Here is a 22,290-nt window from a genome sequence, read left to right as displayed (position 1 = left end):
CCACGCAGCAACATCCTCACAGACACATCCCCTAAAGCAAGGGACATAAAGGAAAGAATAAACAAATGGGACCTCATCAAAATAAAAAGCTTCTGCATGGCTAAAGAAAACAGCACCAAATTACAAAGAGAACCAACAATATGGGAAAGCATATTTGCCAATGATACCTCAGACAAGGGCCTGATCTCCAAAATATATAAAGAACTCACACGACTCCACTCCAGGAAGACAAACAACCCAATTAAAAAATGGGCAAAGGACTTGAACAGACACTTCTCCAAGGAAGACATACAGAAGGCCCAGAGACATATGAAAAGATGCTCAGCATCACTAGCCATCAGAGAGATGCAAATTAAAACCACAATGAGGTATCATCTCACACCAGTCAGAATGGCCAACATAAACAAATCCACAAACAAATGTTGGAGAGGATGCGGAGAAAAGGGAACCCTAGTGCACTGTTGGTGGGAATGCAGACTGGTGAGGCCACTGTGGAAAACAATATGGAATTTCCTCAGAAAACTAAAAATGGAACTGCCCTTTGACCCAGCAATTCCGCTGCTGGGATTATACCCTAAGAACACTGAAACACCAATCCAAAAGAATCTGTGCACCCCAATGTTCATAGCAGCACAATTTACAATAGCCAAATACTGGAAGCAACCGAAGTGCCCATCAGCAAACGAGTGGATCCAAAAACTATGGTATATTTACACAATGGAATTCTACGCAGCAGAGAGAAAGAAGGAGCTTATACCCTTTGCAACAGCATGGATGAAACTGGAGAGCATTATGCTAAGTGAAATAAGCCAGGAAGTGAGGGACAAATACCATATGATCTCACCTTTAACTGGAACATAAGCAATAGAAGGAAAAAGCAAACAAAATATAACCAGAGACATTGAAGTTAAGAACAATGTAACAATAGCAAGGGCGGGGGTGGGGGGTGGGGGCGGGGACAGTAGGTAGAGGGGATTACAGGAACTACTATAAAGGACACATGAACAAATCCAAGGGGGAGGGTGGAGAGGGGGGAGGGAAGTGGGTTCACCTGGGGTGGGGTGAAGGGATGGGGGAAAAGGCATACAACTGTAATTAAATAACAATAAATAAATTAAAAAAAAAAAAAAAAAAAAAAAAAAAAGAAATAGTAACTGCTATTAAGTTTAACAGCAGAAATCTTAAAAAAAAAAAAAAAAAAAAAAAAAAAAAGCTTTCTGGGAGAGAGAATTAATACGTAAAGCTGTACTGGATGACACAGAAAAGTTGATATCTTACAGTGCCTCTGTATCAGACAAGTTGAGGAATTAATTCTCTTTTTCTCACACACAGAATGTTTAGGTATAATTTTATGACTCAGGTGATAAGTGCTAAAAAAATTAGTGGACTAGAAACCTTATTTGTAAAAGAAGTTACATGGATATTTTGGTTAAAATAAAAAAAAATATTTTCCCTTTTGATTTTTCAAGGTGTGCATTTTTTAAGACCAGGGAGAAAGCTGCCTTTATCCTTCCAAAGGTCACATACTGCCAGTTGCAAGAGTTCTGTCATTTCCTTCAAAGCGTTATTTGTTTATAATTTGTACATTGATAAAAGTTGCTTTGCTACTATGAAAACCAAAATGAGATATTTTAAATACATCTTGTCTTGATTCTGTTTTTTGCTTAATAGCCTAATTTTTTGCATGCATTTCCACTTACTGAATAGGATGAACAGATAATGCTTTAAGTCTACACTTCCTATATCTATTCCTACAAAACTGTATTATTAATTGCAGTTAATGATGTTATTGGTAGTATTGAGAGCCATATGTAGCTACTAGTCTGTTAGGTTTTTCTAATGTCTTCACAAGGTAGATAAAGAGACACTTTTAATACTTCTCTGGAGAACATTTTTAAGGGTTTCTGCAATATTGATATCTGTGAAGCATTATCATAGATCTCCTGGCAGGAGAGAAGAGAAAGCTTTATTTGAGTTGAGAAAGAATTAAGAAAAAAAATGTTTTTTCCTTTTTTAAAAGACAGAGTTAGAACTAAATGAATCCTCATGTTGGTATGATTTACTAGACTCTTTAATTGTCCACTTAGTTCAGTTTTCATAGAGACAGACTCAAGTTCTCTTTCAGATGTGATCATTTCTTTTCTAGCAATATTTGGATGTGGGATTGTCAGTTAAAAGTAGTGACTATAGCTGAAACTGTGTTAAGAGTACATAATGCAAAATCTTAATCCAACTAAATTTTAAAGGTCAAGCTGATATTTTTGTAACAAGACTTAAAGCAGGCTTATTATGTAAATACAAAGGGTTTTTTTTGATATATTACAAAGAAACCCATTTGTTTTAGTATTCTTATTCTGGAGTATATACTTCCAATTCTGCCCCTTCCCTCACTGTCTCCAAATACCCTCTAAAAAATATTAATTTTGACTAGATTCCACCTATTAAAATTATCTAAATCAAAAATAAATATGATGAGGGAAATAGTTATATTTGTTGTTTTTATAGGTGCACTTGTATGCAATACTTACAATATATCCTGAACTGTGGGATGGAATTATTATCTTTCCTTGAACACGAAGTAGCCTAGGGCTTCCTTAGCTTTGGCCAGAATCAGAACTACTTGAAAAACAAATGCCAGATGCGTAGGAGAGGCTGGGCACTCCATCTCTGGCGGCCGCTTTTGCAATCTGCGGTTTGTGTGTATTCACTGGCCTTACTTTTTAGATGGCCCAATCACAGAACAGTTTGGGTTAAAATTTTTCTTAGAACTATATACTAGAGTCTAAATATATTGCATGCTACAGGAAATATACTTTTATCATTTTATAATTGTATTATTTTTTAGTTATTGATTTGACTGAATTGGTTAAAGTGAGATTTTTAAAAGTATATATTAAAAACAATTACTATACTTATTTTTCAGTTAATATTATGTGGCATTTTTATTGTTGTCAATTATTATTGCCAAAAGTTTCACAATTAGTCTGTGGTGATTTTATATATACCTATACTAACTGAAAGCTACCTGCATTTTGGTAGTTATTTTTAGTTAACTATGTAGTAGTTAGTACTATAATATAAATGATTCTGAAAATGAATATCTAGGATACTACTTAATAATTCATGTGAAATTATCCATATGTATATAAATTTGCGCTTTTTTAGGTTCTATGCAGTTATGTCAAAATTTATTATATAAATAAAATTGATCTTAAATGTGAGTATAATTAACACATACTATATCTATGCATTTAAGTTATAATAGATATACAGTAAAGCCACCTACATGTAGATCAGTCTAATTTGTGATTGTATATTTACATAATTGCACATGAAATATATTTAAAAGATACTCATCTCAGAAACTATCTCACATTTTTGTATGTGGGATCAGATTTATTATAACCTGCTTTTTTGCTCAACTATTTATTAAGTCTCTTTCTATGTTAGTACATACACACCATATACTGTACTGAGTCCTACTGAAATATAAGACCAAATACTTTTTAACATAATGAGTTATATGTACTTAATGACTTCCAAAGTCATAGGCACTTTACTTGGTTTAGCTACTCTAAATACAATAAACATTTCATTAACTTCATACTCTTACTCAGATTGGTGATTTAAGTTAGAGCGTTGACATTGTTTATTGTCAGCCTCAGTGGGAGATAAACAGCAGTAAGTCAAAAAAGCAAAATAAATATTCCATTTTGACCCATGGAGGTTTTAAGTGTACATTATTAGCTTTATGGAATCTTAACATTTTAGAGGGAAAAGAGATTTTATAACACTTTTAGTTGAATTTCCTCATTTTTACTTATAAAACAAGTTTTCTGCCTTGTCCAAGATCATACAAATTAATTAGCAGGGCTGAAAATCAAAGAAAGCTAAAGTCTCTGCCTGCGTTCACTTTGAGATAATCACATGACTTATAAAAATGTCATAGAAATTGTTTTTCCAGTGATTACAGCAGTTACATTCTTAAATACATCATCTGTTATTTTAACTGTTTGAAATAGACCTCCCTCCTTAATTTCAGCCTAGCCTTTCTTCATTTTCTTTTTTCCAAATTAGAGCATTGTTATATTTTTATATGGTTTTCTATATACTTGCCTTTGTTTTAGCAGTTCTACATAGCCAGATACCATTAGTCAGAGTCTCTAAGTTTGTTTTCAGCCAACAGATTGTAACTGAATGTTAATTCATTTTAGAGCATTGACTTCAGTGGACTGGTGTTATTTTTCAAATACTCTAGTGATAATTTTTGTCCCTTTTTGCTTCATTCAGCAAAGTTGGGAAAAATAAGATGAAAAATTGAGTCTAAAACTTATTTTAAACATTCTGTCAAATGAGAGTAAGTTTTCCTAAAACTAAGTTTCTTTTAGTATTGGGATGAATTTAGCTTTTTAATGGAAAGAAATGAGTTTTTAAAAAAATTATGACTTTGAAAAATCCATAATTGCATTTTAGAGAAATCATGTAGTACAATTCTCTAGTTACAAAATTGATTTTAAGAAAAACTATGTTTTATCCTAGTGACTATTTCTTTTTGTATAAAACTGTTGAAAAATTAATTTTCTGTTTATCAACTATGCAAATCTTTTTCTGGCTTAAAACTATTACTTTCATTTTTCCTTAATAAGACAGAAGGCATTTTATTGTTTCTATTTATTTATCTTCTTACTAAAAGTAATTATTTAACTGTGGAAAATACTTCGTATAATTGATAATTGTATTTTTGTACAAACTTGATTCTGATACTGACTCCATAAATAGTAACTGAGGCTATTTGAGATTAAATTCCAGACTAAAAGGAAACTGATGCCAATTAGTTTGACCTCTTATTTTAAAGATAAGAAACTGAGGTCCAGTGTGGTTTACCCCTCAAATCTCATTAGCAGCTGACATAACACTGACTCAATTCATTCTCTTCACTCAAAACTGATTCCATTGTTACCGCCAAATCACCAGACCTTGTACCTCCTGAGCATAACTTGACTATTAATCAGTTCTTGGCATCTCTTTAACAGTAGAATCAAAATATTTATATATAATAAATTTGCATTTATAATACTTATACTAATATACTCAATCTTTATGAAATACCTCATGTGAACTTGTCACCTAGAAGCGAAAATAACCAAATTTTATGCTCTTTCATAGTACCCTGCAGAATCACCAGATTGTTTTGTGGATTTTCCTGTTTCATTTTCTGTTTCCTGGACACCACAGGTACATTCATAAATTCATTTTAAGTAGCTAAAAGAGCATATTCTGTTTATTCGTAAGTGGCCTTATAGGTTATAAAGGGATTTTTTTAGTTTTCTTTAAGTATTTGTTTATCAACAGGACTTTTAGAGTGCTTCTCTCATATTTCCTAGCAGTTAATGTTCATTTTTCTCTCTGCACACACGTGCACATGCATGCACACATGTAAACACCTTCCAGCCTCTAGATCTTCATGCTTCAGGTAAGACAAACAGGAAGAAGCTTTCTTGACAGAAAGTTTGCTTTAAATTTAAATGCTGAAGGACTCTTTATAAAGCAGTGAGCAGTACGTGGAAAACTGGGTGAAATTTTTCAGATTGCTAAAACTTTTAACATTGATGCCATAATATCAGAGGATCTTTTTCAAAGAGAATGGATTATGACTAAAAAAATATAATAAACCTTGCCATTTCAAGTCAGTTTTTATTGTTTTAAAGTGTTTCTCCTTCATTCATGCTTGAACTTAGACAATTTTCTTTTTTGTATATGCTTTGAAATATTCATACTTTGAATAAAGAATATAGGAGATTCTTTCTCCTGCTTCTGTCAATTGGATTTCTCAATACATGATGATATCTAACAAGATAATGTGTTTATAAGCACATTGTAAACTGTAACACTATATAGGTATAAGGTGGTATGATTATTAGTAGTGCCATCATCAGTATTACGTGTGATTTCTAAAGATCTGACAGAATAGCAGCAGTTACGTTCAAAGGACAACCTAGTGATGATGGGCATGGTCCTACTTTCACTGGTAAATCTTATCAGTTGAAAGCAAACGAAGAGAACATTTCTGTTCTTGTGCAATAAAAAAACCCAAAAACCTACTAGTGACATTTTACAAAATATTTTCTAAACAAAGGATACCTATTGTTTTGTTATGAAATTTGGATCGGTTCAAGTGAAAATTTATCCTTACATTTTATATTACAAATATATAAAGTAATTGTCCTGTATATGAAGTTAGTTAAAAAAAAAAATAGCCTACCTGGATTTAAATAGTCTTGTGAAGGTTCACATGTCATTTTAATCATATATTCAAAAATTATTTTTCTCATTTTTTTTCTTTAAAAACAACAAAAGAAATCCTTCCTCCTTTCAGTGGAAATTGAGAAAAAAGCAAAATAAAGGAAAGGAAAAACCATGGATTTGCTTTTGGTATTCTGTTATATATTACAAATATACAGGAAATACTATGTTGACTTCTTAAAAAAAGAATTAGAATTACATATAAATTGTATACCTTTCTTGTGTTTTTAATATACATTGTCTATTTGGCCCTATAAGCTTTATCTTTGTTTTGTGTGGGATCGTGAGATGACATTGTACTTAGATTGTATTACTCTTTACAGATATATGTTACCTCTAAATTATACTTAACACTTGTCTAAACCCAAGGTTGAAGAATGTTTTTTGATGTTCCTTGGTTTTTTTATTTGTCTGTAGATAACTATACAAGTTTTCCCCAGACTTGAGTCTGTGAAATAAAAAGTTCACTTCTCACCCTGGCTGGTGTGGCTCAGTGGATTGAGTGCCAGCCTGAGAACCAAAGGGTCCCTTCCCAGTCAGGGCACATGCCTGGGTTGCAGGCCAGGCCAGGTCCCCAGTAGGGGGCGCACGAGAAGCAGCCACACATTGATGTTTCTCTCTATTTCTCCCTTCCTTACACTCTTGTCTAAAATAAATAAATAAAATCTTAAAAAAATAAAATAAAGTTTGCATCTCCACAGAAAAAATGCGATTTAGCAAACTTAGTTTGTGACTCTACTAGGCTGAAAAATCTGTAAAGAAATTAAACAACAATTTGTGTACCTACTTACCACTAGTTCAGGTGCCTTGCACATGTAAGTATGGAGTTAAGTGTTTATCATACTAATTCAAATTAAAGTTTTAGATTTAATTAGGTTATACAAGTTTTCTGTTTTGTATTAGCTCCAATAAAATAGAATTAATTAGTAGTAATTGGAATGTCACACATTATTTTTTAAATTATAGACTATACTAAAATTTTAGCAAATCACAGATAAAGATTTGGACACCTTTTTATCCACAATTCAAATTTGACAGATGTTAATATCTTGTCACATTTGCCTCAGTGATATCTCTTCCTGTTTCTGCCTCTCAGGAATAAAATGTTTTTGGAACAACTGAGACTTGCCCCTCTTGCCCCTCTCTCCTTTCCTCTTTATTTACTTCTCTTCCTTTCTAGATGTAACCACTTCCCTGAAATCGATGTGTATGCCATCTATTCATATTTTTGCTACATTTGTTGATGCTGTATTCTGTATAGCATTACAGTCTGACTTTTTCTGAGGCTTACCAATGATCCATGCATGTTTAATCATTCCATTATATGAATCTACCAGTTAATTTATCTGTTGCCCTACTGATGTGGTTGTTCACAATTTTACTAAATTTCTTGCTGCAGTGAACACCCTAACATGTTTCTTGGTACACATAAGATTCTTAGTGTGTGTTATGCCTGGAAGTGAAAATGCAGGATCGTAGGTAATTGCACTTCTTTGAGTTTACTAAACATTGCCAGTTGCCTTCCCAAATTGGTTGTGTGAGTTTACACTCTTACCCAGCAATGCATAGTATAATTCCTGCTTTCCCAGCCCCTTCCAAGTCTTAGTCTGATTTTATTCTGACCTTAATTCTTACCAAGAACAATAAGTCATTATTACTGTGCTAATAATCTTAGCCTGTTTAATTTTTTTCTCTATTATAAGTTTTTCTTCTATATTTTGGATAATTCTTTGTTTTTTTGAGATGTAAGTATATTCTCCCTGTGGCACGTCTTTTAACTTTGGATATGAAATAGTTTTTCAGTCAGAAGTTTAACTTTCAGTATGGTCACATTTCTCAGTTTCTTGCTTGTGATTTTGAGGGTATTTTTTGTCTTGCATGGAAACATTTTGCATATTTTGTTCTGAGAGTATATTCTATAGTTCTAAAAGTTATACTTTTAAAATATTAAATAAGTATTTATTTAAGTATTAGATAAGAATTTGCCTGTTTTGTATACGCTTATAGAATTTGGATGTGCCATCTTCATTTGTGGAGATCGGGGTTGATTTCAATTTTTCCTTTGCACATGCCATTAAATATTAGAAAATTTCAAAATATAGTATTTACTATTCTTCTAAAGTCTAGATGTACATTGTAAGTATTTTGGTGATGTTACCAGGGCTATGAACTCTTCAGTCTTTAGACACGGTAAGAGTGTTGGTAATGTGTTTTGAAAGCAAGAAGTAATATCAGAATTTTTTGCTGTTTTTTGCCCTTTTTTTCCCTTTTTTCATGGACTTGTTGGAAAGAATTCTGCTTATGGGAGGGTTTTTTTTTCTTTTATCAAATTTTAAACAGTTGTTGTTCTTAAGCAAAATAAATGTTACTATTATAGTCTAATAACAAATTTATATTTAAGAGACAGTAGGTTACAGATACTTGATTTAAAAAAATTCCTTGCCTGCTTTTGTACACTTTTTCTTTGGATTCAGTATTTCTGGACTTTAAACTTGGAAGATCTTTATTTTCCTTTCTTTTTGTAAAATAATAGACATGGCTTTGTGGCATCCATATTAAAAATGGGTAATTTTCCTTATGGTCCCTGTCTTCCTGCTGGGTTGATAATGTTTTGATGTATTTTTCTTTTGCTCTGATGAGAGGTCTGCTGCTGCTGCTCTGACATATTCATTTGGATGAATAATTATAACTTGCACAATGTCAAGCTGAAGATGGTAGGGTTTTGTGCGTCATGACAAGCCTAGTAGCCAGTGCAGGTGTCTCACAGCATGATCAGCAACAGCCAGTGTATTCTGGCTCAGAGGAGACATTTAGAGTAGTAAGGAATCAGCACCAAGGGCAAGGCTGCTGCTACTACTGCTGCTGTGATCTGTGCCAAAGAAACACAAAGTGCTTCTCAAAGACAAGTGACTGCACACCCTTTTCAGATATTTCCTATGTTTACTCCATTGAATTTCCTTTTATAGATTTTAGGAAATAATGAAAGAGTATACCGTGATTTTTATCTTATTCTACTTTCCAACATGACAAATGCTCCAAAATGGATCTTTAACACCCTTCTGTCTTTTAGACTTTTACATACAAGTCATATATGTGAGTATTATTGACTAATGAGACTGTATAACTCCCTAATGTAAAATTTTAAGTGCACTGATATTAATGATTCTATAAAAACAAAATTCATTTTCTCCAGGCTACTGACCAACCCAAAATGGTTGTTAAAATTGCAGTTACCTATAAATGTGCCATTAAATGCAGGGTTGGTGAAGCATTCTTGCCAGGGCGGTTGGAATTTTCAGATTTGGTATGACACAGTAAGCAGAGGTCTTATATTTTTAACATAGAAATCTCATATTCTTGGAATAATGCCATGAATGCAAGAAGAGCAAAACTAATGATAAAGCCGCTGGCTGATAATCTGATGGTGAATGAAGAATTTGTAATTAAAGGAAACAGTCCTATTACATAGCAGGGAGCATGATCCATTAGTTAGAGCAGCAGACTAGCAGTTGGGTATCCTAGGTTCTGTTTACAGTTCAGCCATTGACTTAATTGTATAACTTCAAACAAGTCACATGACTGCCATTTACCTCAGTTTATATTTATATGGAATAATGAACTTTTTCATAGAGATGTTAAGAAAAATTAATTTGGTTGAAAACAAGGGGGGAAGACCTCTCAATATCTACTGTGAGAACCCCATGGAAATTATTTTCTGACCTACTGGATTATCTTTCTTACCATTTTTCTCTTTGCTGTCTTTTATGGAGAACCCATACTACTAGATTTTTGTTCACTCTTAAGTTGGTTAATTAAAAATGCTTTTGTCTTCTTGGTAATCTTGTTGTTGCCACAATAGTAAGGATAAAAAAGACATCACAGCAATCAAAACAAAGAAATTTCATTCATTATGGAGATACATGATATGGTAAAAAAAAAAAATAGCAACATGACTTACTGGACTTAGTAACCTATTAATTGCCCTTTTATTAACATTTTTAAAGTATATTTTATTGATTATGCTGTTACAGTTGTCCCAATTTTTTTCTCTTTGCCCCCCTCTGCCTGGTACTCCCCTACCTCCAGCAATTACCGCCTCCATGCTTTAGTTCACGTCCATGAGTCCTGCATGTAAGTTCTTTGGCTTCTCACTTTCCTATACTATTCTTTCTTTTTTAAAGATTTTATTTATTTGTTTATTTTTAGAGAGGGGATGGGAGGGAGAGAAGGAAGAGAAACATCATGTGATTGCCTCTTAAGTGTCCCCCACTGAGGACCCGGCCTGAAACCCAGGCATGTGCCCCAGCTGGGAATTGAACTAGTGACCCTTTGGTTCCCAGGCTGGCACTCAATCCACTGAGCCACACCAGTCAGGGAAAGGGCCCTTTCCTATACTGTTCTTAACATCCCCCTGTCTATTTTGTTCCTACCAATTATGCCTCTTGATTCCTGAACTATTTTCCCCTTTCTCCTCTTTCACTCTGCCAGCTGATAACCCTCCAAATGATTCCCATACCTATGATTCTGCTCATGTTCTGGTTGTTTGCTTCATTTGTTTTTATTTTTTAGATCCAGTTGTTGATAGCTGTGAGTTTGTTGTCATTTTTTAAATAATGTTTTTTTTAGCTTTAGCTAGTATAGCTCAGTAGATTGAGTGCTGGCTTGCAAACCAAAGGGTTGCCAGTTCAATTCCCAGTCTAGGGCACATGGAGAGAAACATCAATGTGTGGTTGCCTCTCATGCTCCCCCTTCTGAGGACCTGGCCTACAATCCAGGCATATGCCCTGGACTGGGAATCAAATCAGCGGCCCTTTGGTTTGCAGGCCAGCGCTCAATCCACTGAGCCCACCAGCCAGGGCAGTTTGTTGTCATTTTAATGTTCATAGTTTGATCTTCTTTTTCTTAAATAAGTCCCTTTAACATTTCATGTAATAATGGCTTGGTGATGATGAATTTCTTTAGATTTACCTTGTCTGGGAAGCACTTTATTTGCGCTTCCATTCTAAATGCTAGCTTTGCTGGATACAGTAATCTTGGGTGTAGGTCCTTGCTTTTCATCACTGTGAATACTTCTTGCCAGCCCCTTCTTACCTGCAAAGTTTCTTTTGAGAAATCAGTTGACACTCTTATGGGAACTCCTCTGTAGGTAATTCTCTGCTTTTCTCTTGCTGCTTTTAATGACTCTCTTTAACTCTTGGCATTTTAATTATGATGTGTCTTGGTGTGGTCCTCTTTGGGTCCAACTTGATCGAGACTCTGTGATTCCTGGACTTGCATGTCTATTTCCTTCACCAAATTAGGGAAGTTTTCCTTCATTGTTTTTTCAAATAGATATCCAATTTCTGCTCTTTCTCTTCTCTTCCTGGCACCCCTATGATGCAAATGTTGGACCTCATAAAGTTGTTCCAGTGGCTGCTTATATTCCCCTCATTTTTAAAAATTCTTTTTCCTTCTTGTTGTTGTGCTTGGTTATGTTTTGCTTCCTTATGTTCCAAATCATTGATTAGATTCTCAGCTTCATCCACTCTACTGTTGTTTCCCTGAAAATTGTTCTTTATTTCAATTAATGAATTCTTCGTTTCTGACTGATCTTTTTTATACTACTGAGGTCCTCACTAAGTTCCTTGAGTATCCTTATAACCAGTGTTTTGAACTCTACATCTGATAGATTGCTTATCTCCATTTCATTTAGCTTTTTTTCTGGAGTTTTGATCTGTTCCTTCATTTGAGCCATGTTTCGTCTCCTCGTTTTGGCAGCCTCTCCTGTGTGTTTGTATGTATTAGGTAGAGTGCTTTGACTCTGTGCCTTGGTAGTGTGGCCTAATGTAGGAAGTGTCCTATTGGGTCCAGTGGCACAGCCTCCCCTATCACCCAAGCTGGGTATTCAAGGTGCACTCTTTGTGTCATCTGAGTACACTCTACTCTTGTAGTTGAGCCATGGTTGCTGTTAGCAGATCAATGGGAGGGATTTACCCAGGCCAGTCAGCTGCAAGGATTGACTGTGACCTCTGACCACCAAACTCTGCCCTCTGTGGAGGACCAGCTGTTCAGAGGCAGGGTGGTGATGCTCTGATGTGGTCTGTAGCTATCCGCTGGCCCTGGGATTTCCTGAGTGGCACAGGCCAAGGTCAGCCCCCACCTATGATTTGCCCAGAGGCGCCCTTCCTGACCTATAAAGCAATCGGAGAAGGCTGCTACTTGTGCTGGGCTTGGAGATTCCCAGGCAAAGCCAAGCTGTGAAACTAATCTGGCTGCTGCTGGTGCCCGGCCTGGAGCTCACTGAGGCCAGCTGTTGATTCTTCGATAGGATTTAGGAAGTTGTGAAGCATGAGCCAAGATGAGCCATTCATATGAAAAAGTAACTTGGGTGGGCCCATAAATTGGGTTGGGCGGAGTCTCTGGGGATCTCCAAGGCAGGTCAAACACTGTTAGCCAAGTTGATGGAGTCTCAAATATGCTACCAGTCTGGCAGCACTGTGGCTCTGAAGGGGGAAAGCTCAGCAAAGGGACAGTGGCCTCTGCTTGCCCTGATGCCAGACACTTCAGTTTCTGCCTGCATACCACTGGTGCCTTTCAAGCTGCTACCCTTGTACTGGAACTCAGAAGGAGTGAGTCTGAGTACGTGAGTCCATGGTGAGTTCTTGATCCAGTAATGTGGTAAATTATTTGTTTGATTTCTTAATGTTAAACCAATTTTCCATTCTTGAAATAAACCCAAATTAGGTCATGATGTATTTTATATCTATCAATCAATTGATCAGACAATTGGAAAAGGAAAAAAAACCCAACATAGTTCTAGTGATAGTGAGTGTTGGGGAGAGAGTAAAATTAGATGTTTGTATTTAATTCACGTATGTTACTTACCTAGTAGCTTTAACTGTCTTTTCATACAATCTTAAATGTGTAGTTATTACTTTTTCTATTGGAATTCTGATGAACAGGTTAATTTTTTCATAGTTTTCACCAGTGACCTCTAGTTAAATAGAAGTATTGAAGTTTTAAATAAGTATGCCAAATATGAGTAGAGTTTCTCATTTGCAGCTAGAGGCAAATGACAAAAAACTAAATCCTCTGATTTATTTTCCCACCCACTTGTGTAGTTTGGTGGGTGTTAGTGTGGGAAGTTTAGGGTTCTTTGGACATTCATAGAACTTAAGGAAGATAAGTAAGGAAGCTGACTCACAAAGGTCTACTAGGGCAGTTATATCCTAATTTTAGTGCTTTATTAGAGAAAATTGTATAGCTATCATGGTCAAGTCTTCTCCTAATAGTTAACTCATGCAAGTACATAAACAAATGCAAGAAGCAGTAGTTTTCAGTAGGCAACAATTTAAATGCAGCAAACGTTTTTTATCTACTATGTATAGAGCACTGAGCTGGAATCTGAGGATATTACAGTAAATTAGACAGGTTTTAATACCCTAAGTGAGGTTTTCAAGAGTAACTCTCAGTGATAAGGAGAGAGGTATTTAAAAAGATAATTTCAGTAAAATGTGTTGAGTGATATGATGAGCTGTTTTGATAAGGTGGAAAAGAGGCATATAATCTAACTTGATGTGATCAAGCAAGTTTTCTGGATGAAATACCTGTATTATTTAAGCTCAGTAAGTTTTAAGGAATGAAAAGTTAGGATTGGGAGGAGAGTTGAAACTTCAGGAGAGAACTGCATTAGCCGAAGAACAAAGGCATGAAATTGTAGGAGATAATGCATGAATTACACGTCATTTGGTACTCTATGGATGGAAGCTTTTGCTGGAGTTAGGCCAGGTCTGCTATATTAGTTCTGTTGAGCTTTATCCTCAAAGTGTTGGGGTTATATGGAAGAAGTGTGACATGGTCAGAATTTTGTTTTATAATAGCATATCTCAAAGTGTTGTTTGTTTGTTTGGTTGGTTGGTTTGGCTATTAATAGGCATAAGGTGAAAAAAGGACTCTGATCTAATAAATTTATGAAATTGTAGGTTTAAGTTCTGCTATGTCTTGACTTAGAACTTCTCAGATTCCTTAAGACGCCAAGATGTATTACAACTTTTCCACATAGGAGTTTTTTCCCCCCTCAAAACACCTCTCTGGGTTAGATTTCAACAAAACATGTTTTTTTAGTAGGTTACGCTATCAGTATAGAGGGTTCTAAGGATGGCAACGCTATAGAGTGAAGGAAGCTGACTGAGATGCTGCTGTGTACTTCCATGTACAAAGTGATTAGGGTTTGTTCTAGATTAATGGTTGCTGGATAAGAGAAAGGGAGATTGAGAAAATTTCACGTATTGATAGAACTTATGTATTTTCAACTATACTTGACAGATGTTTCCTTCTTTCTTTGATCTTTTAAACAGTTGCTACAATCATTCTGTAATGGCTACAAAGTATATGTATGTTTTATTTGACCTTGTGGGCAGATAACTTGTTCACATGACTTAAAAATAATGGCAAAACTTTTCAATTATTAGTGGTTTGTTATAGTCAGAATAAACATAAGTATACGAAGACGTGAAATGTTCTGTATAGATTGCTTGACAGAAAAGAGCACTTGATTAAATAAATTTAGTATAGTGGTACCTACAGAAAGAGTTGAGAACATCAGTGAAGCTTGCATATAAGATCAAATGAACCAAATGTTTAAGGGAGTTATCATCTCTTTAAAGATATCTGATTGGAAATATTGCAATTAATATTAAAATTAAATTTCTTAAAAAGTTTAATCTCTTGATACTTCCTTATTCTATTGAAGCCTTTTGAATCCCTCAGAGATAAAGACAAAAATGATTATTAGAGGATTTATCTTCAAGTATTATAGGAAAGTATAAAAAAAATTGGAATGGAAAGCATCTGTTGCAAGTACCAGAAAATTATGCTATTAATTTAAGTGTCATCAGAGCACAAAAGATCACATTTTGGGACTGTGAGAAAATTATTAAAATACTGGAAATAATAGTACTTAAGATGAAGATATACTCTATGATCTGGTTAAGTGACTGACATTATTATATCACTTCAGGTATTATAAAAGTAACAAAATGCTTTTAAAGATAATAAGCGTTACATTTTGAGATTGGCAGTGTTCACACTTTTCTGCTTAAGTGCTTTTCTAGTTTAACATAATTTAATAACAGTTATGGGGGAATAGCTAACATCTTAGTTCCCATATATATCTTTTCTCCTCCCTTCTTTCATATATACATTTTATATATCTATATATATATATATGTAAGTGATAAAATTTCACTCTCTAAGTGGTAGGTTTAGGAATAGTTACTCTTCTGCCTTTGTCCTTGCTGTTAGAAATGTTTTCATTTTCTAAGTTTTTTAAAGCTTCTAATTGTTGAGAAGTCTATACTGAAAAGAAACTACTGCTATGTGGATCCATTACTGTCCAGAAATCAAAACAAACAGCTTTGTTGATGTATAATTGATATACAATAAACCAAACATATTTAAAGTGTATCATTTGGTAAGTTTGACAAGTGTTTACACCTGTGAAATCATTCCTAAAATCTACATAATCTACATTTCTCTCAAGTTTCCTCCTTTCCCTTTTTAATCCCTCACTTCTCCCTCTTGTCTGGTCCCCAGGCAACTATTGATATGCTTTCTAAAATTTTATATAGTTCTGTGTACTTCTTCTATGTCAGATTTCTTTCCTCAGCATTAGAGATTCATTCATGTTGTAGCATATAATAATAGTTAATTCCTTTTATGCTGAGTAGTAGTACTCCACTGTATGAATATATTACCACTTACTGTCCATTTACCTGTTGATGGACATCAAGGGTTGTTTTCAAGATTTGGCTATTACAAATAAACTGCTGTGAACATTATGTGATGTCATTATATGAACTATATGCTTTCATTTCTCTTCAATAAATACCTAGGAGTGGAATGGCTGGGTCATATAAGAGGTGTATGTTTAGTTTTTTAAGAAACTGCTGAACAGTTTCCCAAAGTGGTTTTGCCATTTTACATTTCCAACAATAGTTTTTGAGAGTTCTTATTTCTTTGCATCCTTGCTGATGTTTGTTATAGTGAGTCTTTGTTTTTGCTTTACCATTTCTAGAAGGTGTGTAGTGGTAGCTTATTGTGATTTTAATTTGCATTTCCTTAATGACCAGTGATGTTGAGCATATCTTCATGTGCATATTTGTCATCCATACACCTTTTTTGGTGATGTGTCTGCAATTTTTTTTTTCCTAAATGCCTAATTGGAGATATGTACCAAATTCATGGCTTAAAAGATTCAGTATTTTTAAGATGTCAATTCTGTCCAAATTAATCTATAGATTTAATGCAATCTCAGTCACAATCCCAACAGATTCTTTTTAACTTACAAAATAATTCAAAAATTTATATTTACAAAGGACCTAGAATAATCTAAAAAAAAGTCTGAAAAAGAACAATAACCTTGGAGGACTAATCCTACTTAGCTTGTACTTGTACCTGTTTGGTCTTTCTTTGTACCTAGCTTCCTTGTAGAATGTAAAAAAATTCTTTCTCACCTTTTCATTAACTGATACGAATATGTTTTTGAAAAGAATTTAGACTTAAGCATACAAAAATTCATCAGTGGATACTGACAATGTGGAAACCAGACCACCGATTTCTTACACTAAAGATACAGTCTGTAGCCATGGAGCTAATGAGAACTTCTTCACCTGTCTCCCTAATTACTGGCTAAGCTTCATAAGAATATGTAATACCTTTTAAGGTTTTTCAATAATGATACAACCTGGTCTTCTCATGGTTTATTTTATTTGTTAAATATGAATAAGAACCACCAACCTGACCGTTCCCTGTCTCACTATTGGGGTACTTGATTCATGCATGTCTTCCAGCATAAAAATTGGCAAGCATTGCCAAAATAGTCTGACTGTGCTTCAGCATTGTAAAACCTGTCTGGGAAAAACAATAAATCTATGTTTTCTTATTTGTTTTTTTTTGTAAGGTCATGATTTGGTGATCTTTCAACAGACTTTCTAATGGTTCATAATCTCAAGGTTTAAATGTCGAATCTATCATACAGAACAAACTTCAGAAATCTTTTCAGTTACGTTTGTTCAGAAATTTTCAGTGAATCAATGTAGGGATCCCACATACAGATCTTTTCACTGAAAAGCCCATATACAGAACAGTCCAGATATTCTGATTTCAGTGCAGAGAATTTTATTAAGTGCCTTAGGTGAACCTAATATTAGATTGATCTCTCAATATTTTTATGCCTGCTATTTTCAGATCACGTGAAGATGTCTATATTTTTCCTCAAGACTAATACATTCTTTTATTCTTCTGACCTTTACTTTTAACACAGGAAATTGGACTCCGTATCAGGGAATAGCTCCCCTGTTAAAACTTAGCTCTTCTGCTCCCTGTGCATGTAATGTTGTAGAGATAATTTTCTAACTTCTGGCATTTAGTATATGCCTTTTTTTCTTGTTACAGCCTACCCCATATAAATGGACCAAAACACAGACAGACAAACACAGATAAAATAACTTGTTGTGGTTCAAATGCCTTCACCATGGGCTCTTGGTGCAAATCTTTGGAGTATGTAGAGTAGAATGTAGAATGTACTCTTCTCACCTTGTTTATATTTTCTCAATTTTTTAGGGTTTCTCCTTTTTTCCCTTTCTCTGTCTCTCTCACTCACTCACTCACTCACTGACATTTTAAGGATAAGAGGTGGCTGAGGTGGTTTGCCGTCCTGTCTTCCTCTTCCCTCTCCTACCACAGCAAGGCTTAGGTGACAGGCTTCTACATCATCATCTTTGTTTCTGGGATACAGATACTTTTCTTCTCTGTAAGATAGTTTATTGAGACACAAAGCCTTTTGTGTGTTTCACTATAGTTTTTTAAAGTAGTAATTTCTATTGTCTTTTTTCTTCCATTTTTTTGTCTTGTATCTTTGTTCCTCTATTTCATTTCCTTTAACATAGTGCTATGTATATGTGCAAAGAAGGATGTCATTTTCCTTTGATTAGTAAATTAATGAGTTGCAATATGCTGGGTGTTATTTTTGGGTCTTTACCACATTTAAAGTATATAATTGCTTTGTTATTCCTACTAGGAATTTGTGGTTCCAGACCAATTCCAAGCACTCATAATTTTTGAAAAGCTGAAAGATTTCCCTGTATTTTAGAAAATAATAGCATTATGCTAAGTGAAGTAAGCCAGTGAGAGCAAGACAAATACCATATGATTTCACTCATATGTGGAATCTAATGAACAAAATGAACTAACAAGCAAAGTAGTGACAGACTCAAAGATAGAGACCAGGCTGACAGCTGTCAGATGTGGGAGGGATGGAGAGATTGAGCAAAAAAGGAGTTAAAGAAAGGAGAACTTATGCACATGAACGACAATGCACAATGTGGTGATTGCCAGGGGAGGTGGAAGAGGCTAAAGGCGGGACACAGGGCGATGGACAGAGACTTGACTTGGGGTGGTGAACACACAGTACAGTGTACAGATGATGCGCTGTACAGGGGAGCACCTAAAACCTGTAGTGTTTTGTTAACCAGTGTCAACCCAATAAATTCAATAAAAAATAAACTACTACTACTTGTATAGTGCATCGTTCACTTCTTCCTTAAATACATAGGGATATAAAATGTAACCCAAATATTTTGATTTGATTAAAGAAATGATTGTTGTACATTAAATCATATAAGTTATTTATATTTAAGGGTATATAGTTATAAAATTTAAATTATAAAATCTGTTCATAAACAAGAAGTGGAAATGGAGTACAGTAGTCATTGAGATCTTGAAATATAGGTACTTTTAAGTGGACAGAATGGCCTACTTTATGGATTTTCCAAGTTATATTTAGAATTCTTGTAGAGCTCGAAGTCACCTTAGAAGCTATCTAGTGCACACCCATATTTATAGATGCAATGTTAAGGCTTTCAGAGGCTGAATTTGTCTTGGTTAAGATCAGATACTTCTATACTATCAAGATTAGAGCTGTGTTCCCCTTATGAACTGGATTTTTTTATCTTTGTATCAGATTTCAACTTAGTCCAGACATATGATTGAAATAGTAGTTTCACTGAATTCAGTTTATTTTTTCCCTATACTGTGGATATAATGAAATGAAATGATGGCTGTAAGACCATCTCCATCTATTTTTACATAAGCTTTTTATGATTTTAAAATTAATACGTGTTATTGTTAAAATATGGAAAAGCACAAAGAATATAAAATTGTCATAAAAAAACTTTTAAGAACTGTTTTCTTCAATTAAAGTCTACATACAATATTATATTAGGTTGAGGTGTACAATGTAGTGACTACACACCTTATATAACGTATAGTGATCACCATAAGTCTAGTATTCCTGATACCACATGTAGTTATTATAATACTGACTATCTCCCTTAAGCTGTACTTTACATTTCCATGACTTTATTATAACCACCAATTTGTACTTCTTAATCCCTTCACCTTTTTCACCCAGTTGCCTGACCCTCCTCCCATCTGGCAACGCATCAATTTGTTCTCTGTATCTTTGAGTTTGTTTTTGGTTTTTTTCATTTATTTTGTTTTTTAGATTCTGTAAGGTATTTGTCTTTGACTTATGTCACTTGGCAAAATAGCCTCTGGGTCCATCTATGTTGTTGCAAATAGCAAGATTTTGTTTTTATGACCCAGTAATATTTCATTATATACATACATCTTTACCCATTCATCTATCAGTCGACACTTAGATTGCTTCCATATTTTGGCTGTTGTAAATAATGCAGCAGTGAACATAGGGGTGCATATTATCTTTTTGAATGAGTGCTTTTGGATTTCTTTGGATAAATATCTAGATGTGGAATTGCTGGGTAGTATACTGGTTCTAATTTTTTGAGGAATCTCCATATTTTCCACAGTGGCTGCACCAATTTGGAATCCCACAAATAGCGCACAAGGGTTTCATTTTCTCCATATCCTTGCCAACACTTTTTTGTTGATTTATTGATAGTAGCCATTCTGACATGTGTGAGGTGGTGTCTCGTGGATTTAATTTGCATTTCTCTGATGATTAGTGACATTGAGCATTTTCTCATATGTCTATGGGCCATCCGTATGTCCTCTTAGACAAGTGTTTATTCAGGTCCTTTGCTCATTTCTTAATTGGATTGTCTTCCTGGTGTTGAGTTGCATTGTTTATTTTGTTTATTTTAAACCCTTGAGATTAAACCCTTATCAGATGTATCATTGGTGAAAATGTTCTCCTATACAGTGGGCTTCCTTTTCATCTTCCCAGTGGTATATTTAACTATGCAGAAGCTTTTTAATTTGATGTAGTCCCATTTGTTTATTTCCTCCTTTTGTGTCCAATGCCCTAGGAGATGTATCGGCAAAAATATTGCTATATGAGATATCTAAGATTGTACTGCCTATTTTCTTCTAGGATTTTTATCAGGTTTTGTGACTTGCATTAACGTTTTTTATTCATTTTGAGTTTATTCATGTGTGTGGTATAAGTTTGTAACCGTTCACTGACTTTTTATGTTTTGCTTATTTGAAACAAAATCCTTTTAAAAACTATTAGCTTTGATTGCTTTTTACAAAAAATACTTAGTAAACAATAGTATCTTTTAAATATAACACATTATTTTGAGAAATTTGACTTTGAAATATAAATTGATTTTTAGAATCAGTGATGGCTTTGTTCTTATCATTTAGTGAAAAGGTATTTTAACTCCTATAAAATGTATTTAACTAGTTAATGTTTTAAATACTGAATTCAGAGATTGGCTAAAAGTTTAACATCAAAAGAAATCTTTTAATTTGCTTGTTTTTTTTAAAATGAAAAACCTTTCATACTTTTGCCTAATTAAGTCTTATTTATTCATAATGTTTAAAAGTAATTTAATCAAGCCACAAATAGTAGAGCATTAAACTTGATATATGCAGCAAAAATGAAAATACTATTTTCATACTAAAATTGTATACACTATGCCCAATATGTTACATATATTAATAAAGTTGTACATACATATCTTCCTGTATTAATAATTACTATGTCATATATAGTACAAAATTCACCGTAAAAACAAGTATGGTTTTTGAAATGCCATACTTTCTTGCGAATTGCATAGTCCTGTTAATATGGATGGAGGTGAAAAAGTTTGAAGCAGGAAGAGTTGACTCTTATTCGAGACTAGTTTTAGCTGATATGAAACAACTTCAAATTTCTAAATTGAGTTGTAGTTTAAGTAAAAGATTACCTGCTATTGATAGTGCCTTACAACTTACTCAGCTTTCGTCTGTCTTTTTATAGAGCTCCATAACAAGCATTTATAGTCAGTTTTTGGCAGCATTGGAATCACTCAAGGCATTCTGGGATGCTATGGATGAAATCGATGGGAAGACTTGGGTACTTGAGCCAGAAAAACCTACAAGGAGTTCAACAGCACGCAGAATTGCAGTAGGTGGGGAAAAAGAGGATTAATGAGGTGTTTTCTTTTTAAGGTGTTTGATTTTATTTTGTATCAGGAAAATGAATCTAAAGATGACATTGAAAAAAAAAAAAAAGATAACATTGGACTCTTAGGTGAGACTTTTCTGCATGAAGTCAACTATTAAAACTTTCAGGATGAACTTTTTTATCACTAAGTATTTAAAGGTAAATATTTCAGGGGTAAAGGGCAAGTAGTGAGATGTCTCATTATAGAAGCTGATGATGCCCTGACTGGTGTGGCTCGGTTGGGTGTTGTCCTGCAAAGCGAGGGGTCGCTGGTTTTGACTCCTGGTCAGGGCACATGCCTAGGATGCGGTTTGTCCCCATTTGGGGCACATACAAGAGGTAGCTAGCTGATCAATGTTTGTCTCTCAAATCGGTATTTCTCTCCCTCTCTTTTTCCCTCCCTTGCCCTCTCTCTAAAAACACACACACACAAAAGAAAAAGAAATAAAAGGTGATGATCCAATGGAATTAGCATACAGAGATAGTGTTAATTAGCTCAGAAATAATGGAAGTTTTTCCAAACATACATTACTTTG

At 34.3% G+C, this 22,290-nt stretch overlaps 1 protein-coding gene across 1 annotated transcript in view; it reads left to right on the top strand.

The window, feature by feature from the left end:
• The window catches only part of FANCL (FA complementation group L), a 60,254-nt gene that overhangs the window by 31,925 nt on the left and 6,039 nt on the right, over positions 1-22,290 (top strand). Inside the window, exons 7-8 of the mRNA XM_024552770.4 lie at positions 5,167-5,235; positions 21,569-21,719. Coding sequence (XP_024408538.1) covers positions 5,167-5,235; positions 21,569-21,719 — 220 coding nt within the window. The remainder of the gene's footprint in view (positions 1-5,166; positions 5,236-21,568; positions 21,720-22,290) is intronic.

The sequence above is a fragment of the Desmodus rotundus genome, chromosome 5, assembly GCF_022682495.2.
Source record: "Desmodus rotundus isolate HL8 chromosome 5, HLdesRot8A.1, whole genome shotgun sequence".
Taxonomy (NCBI): domain Eukaryota; kingdom Metazoa; phylum Chordata; class Mammalia; order Chiroptera; family Phyllostomidae; genus Desmodus; species Desmodus rotundus.
This window is presented reverse-complemented; position numbering and strand designations above follow the sequence as displayed.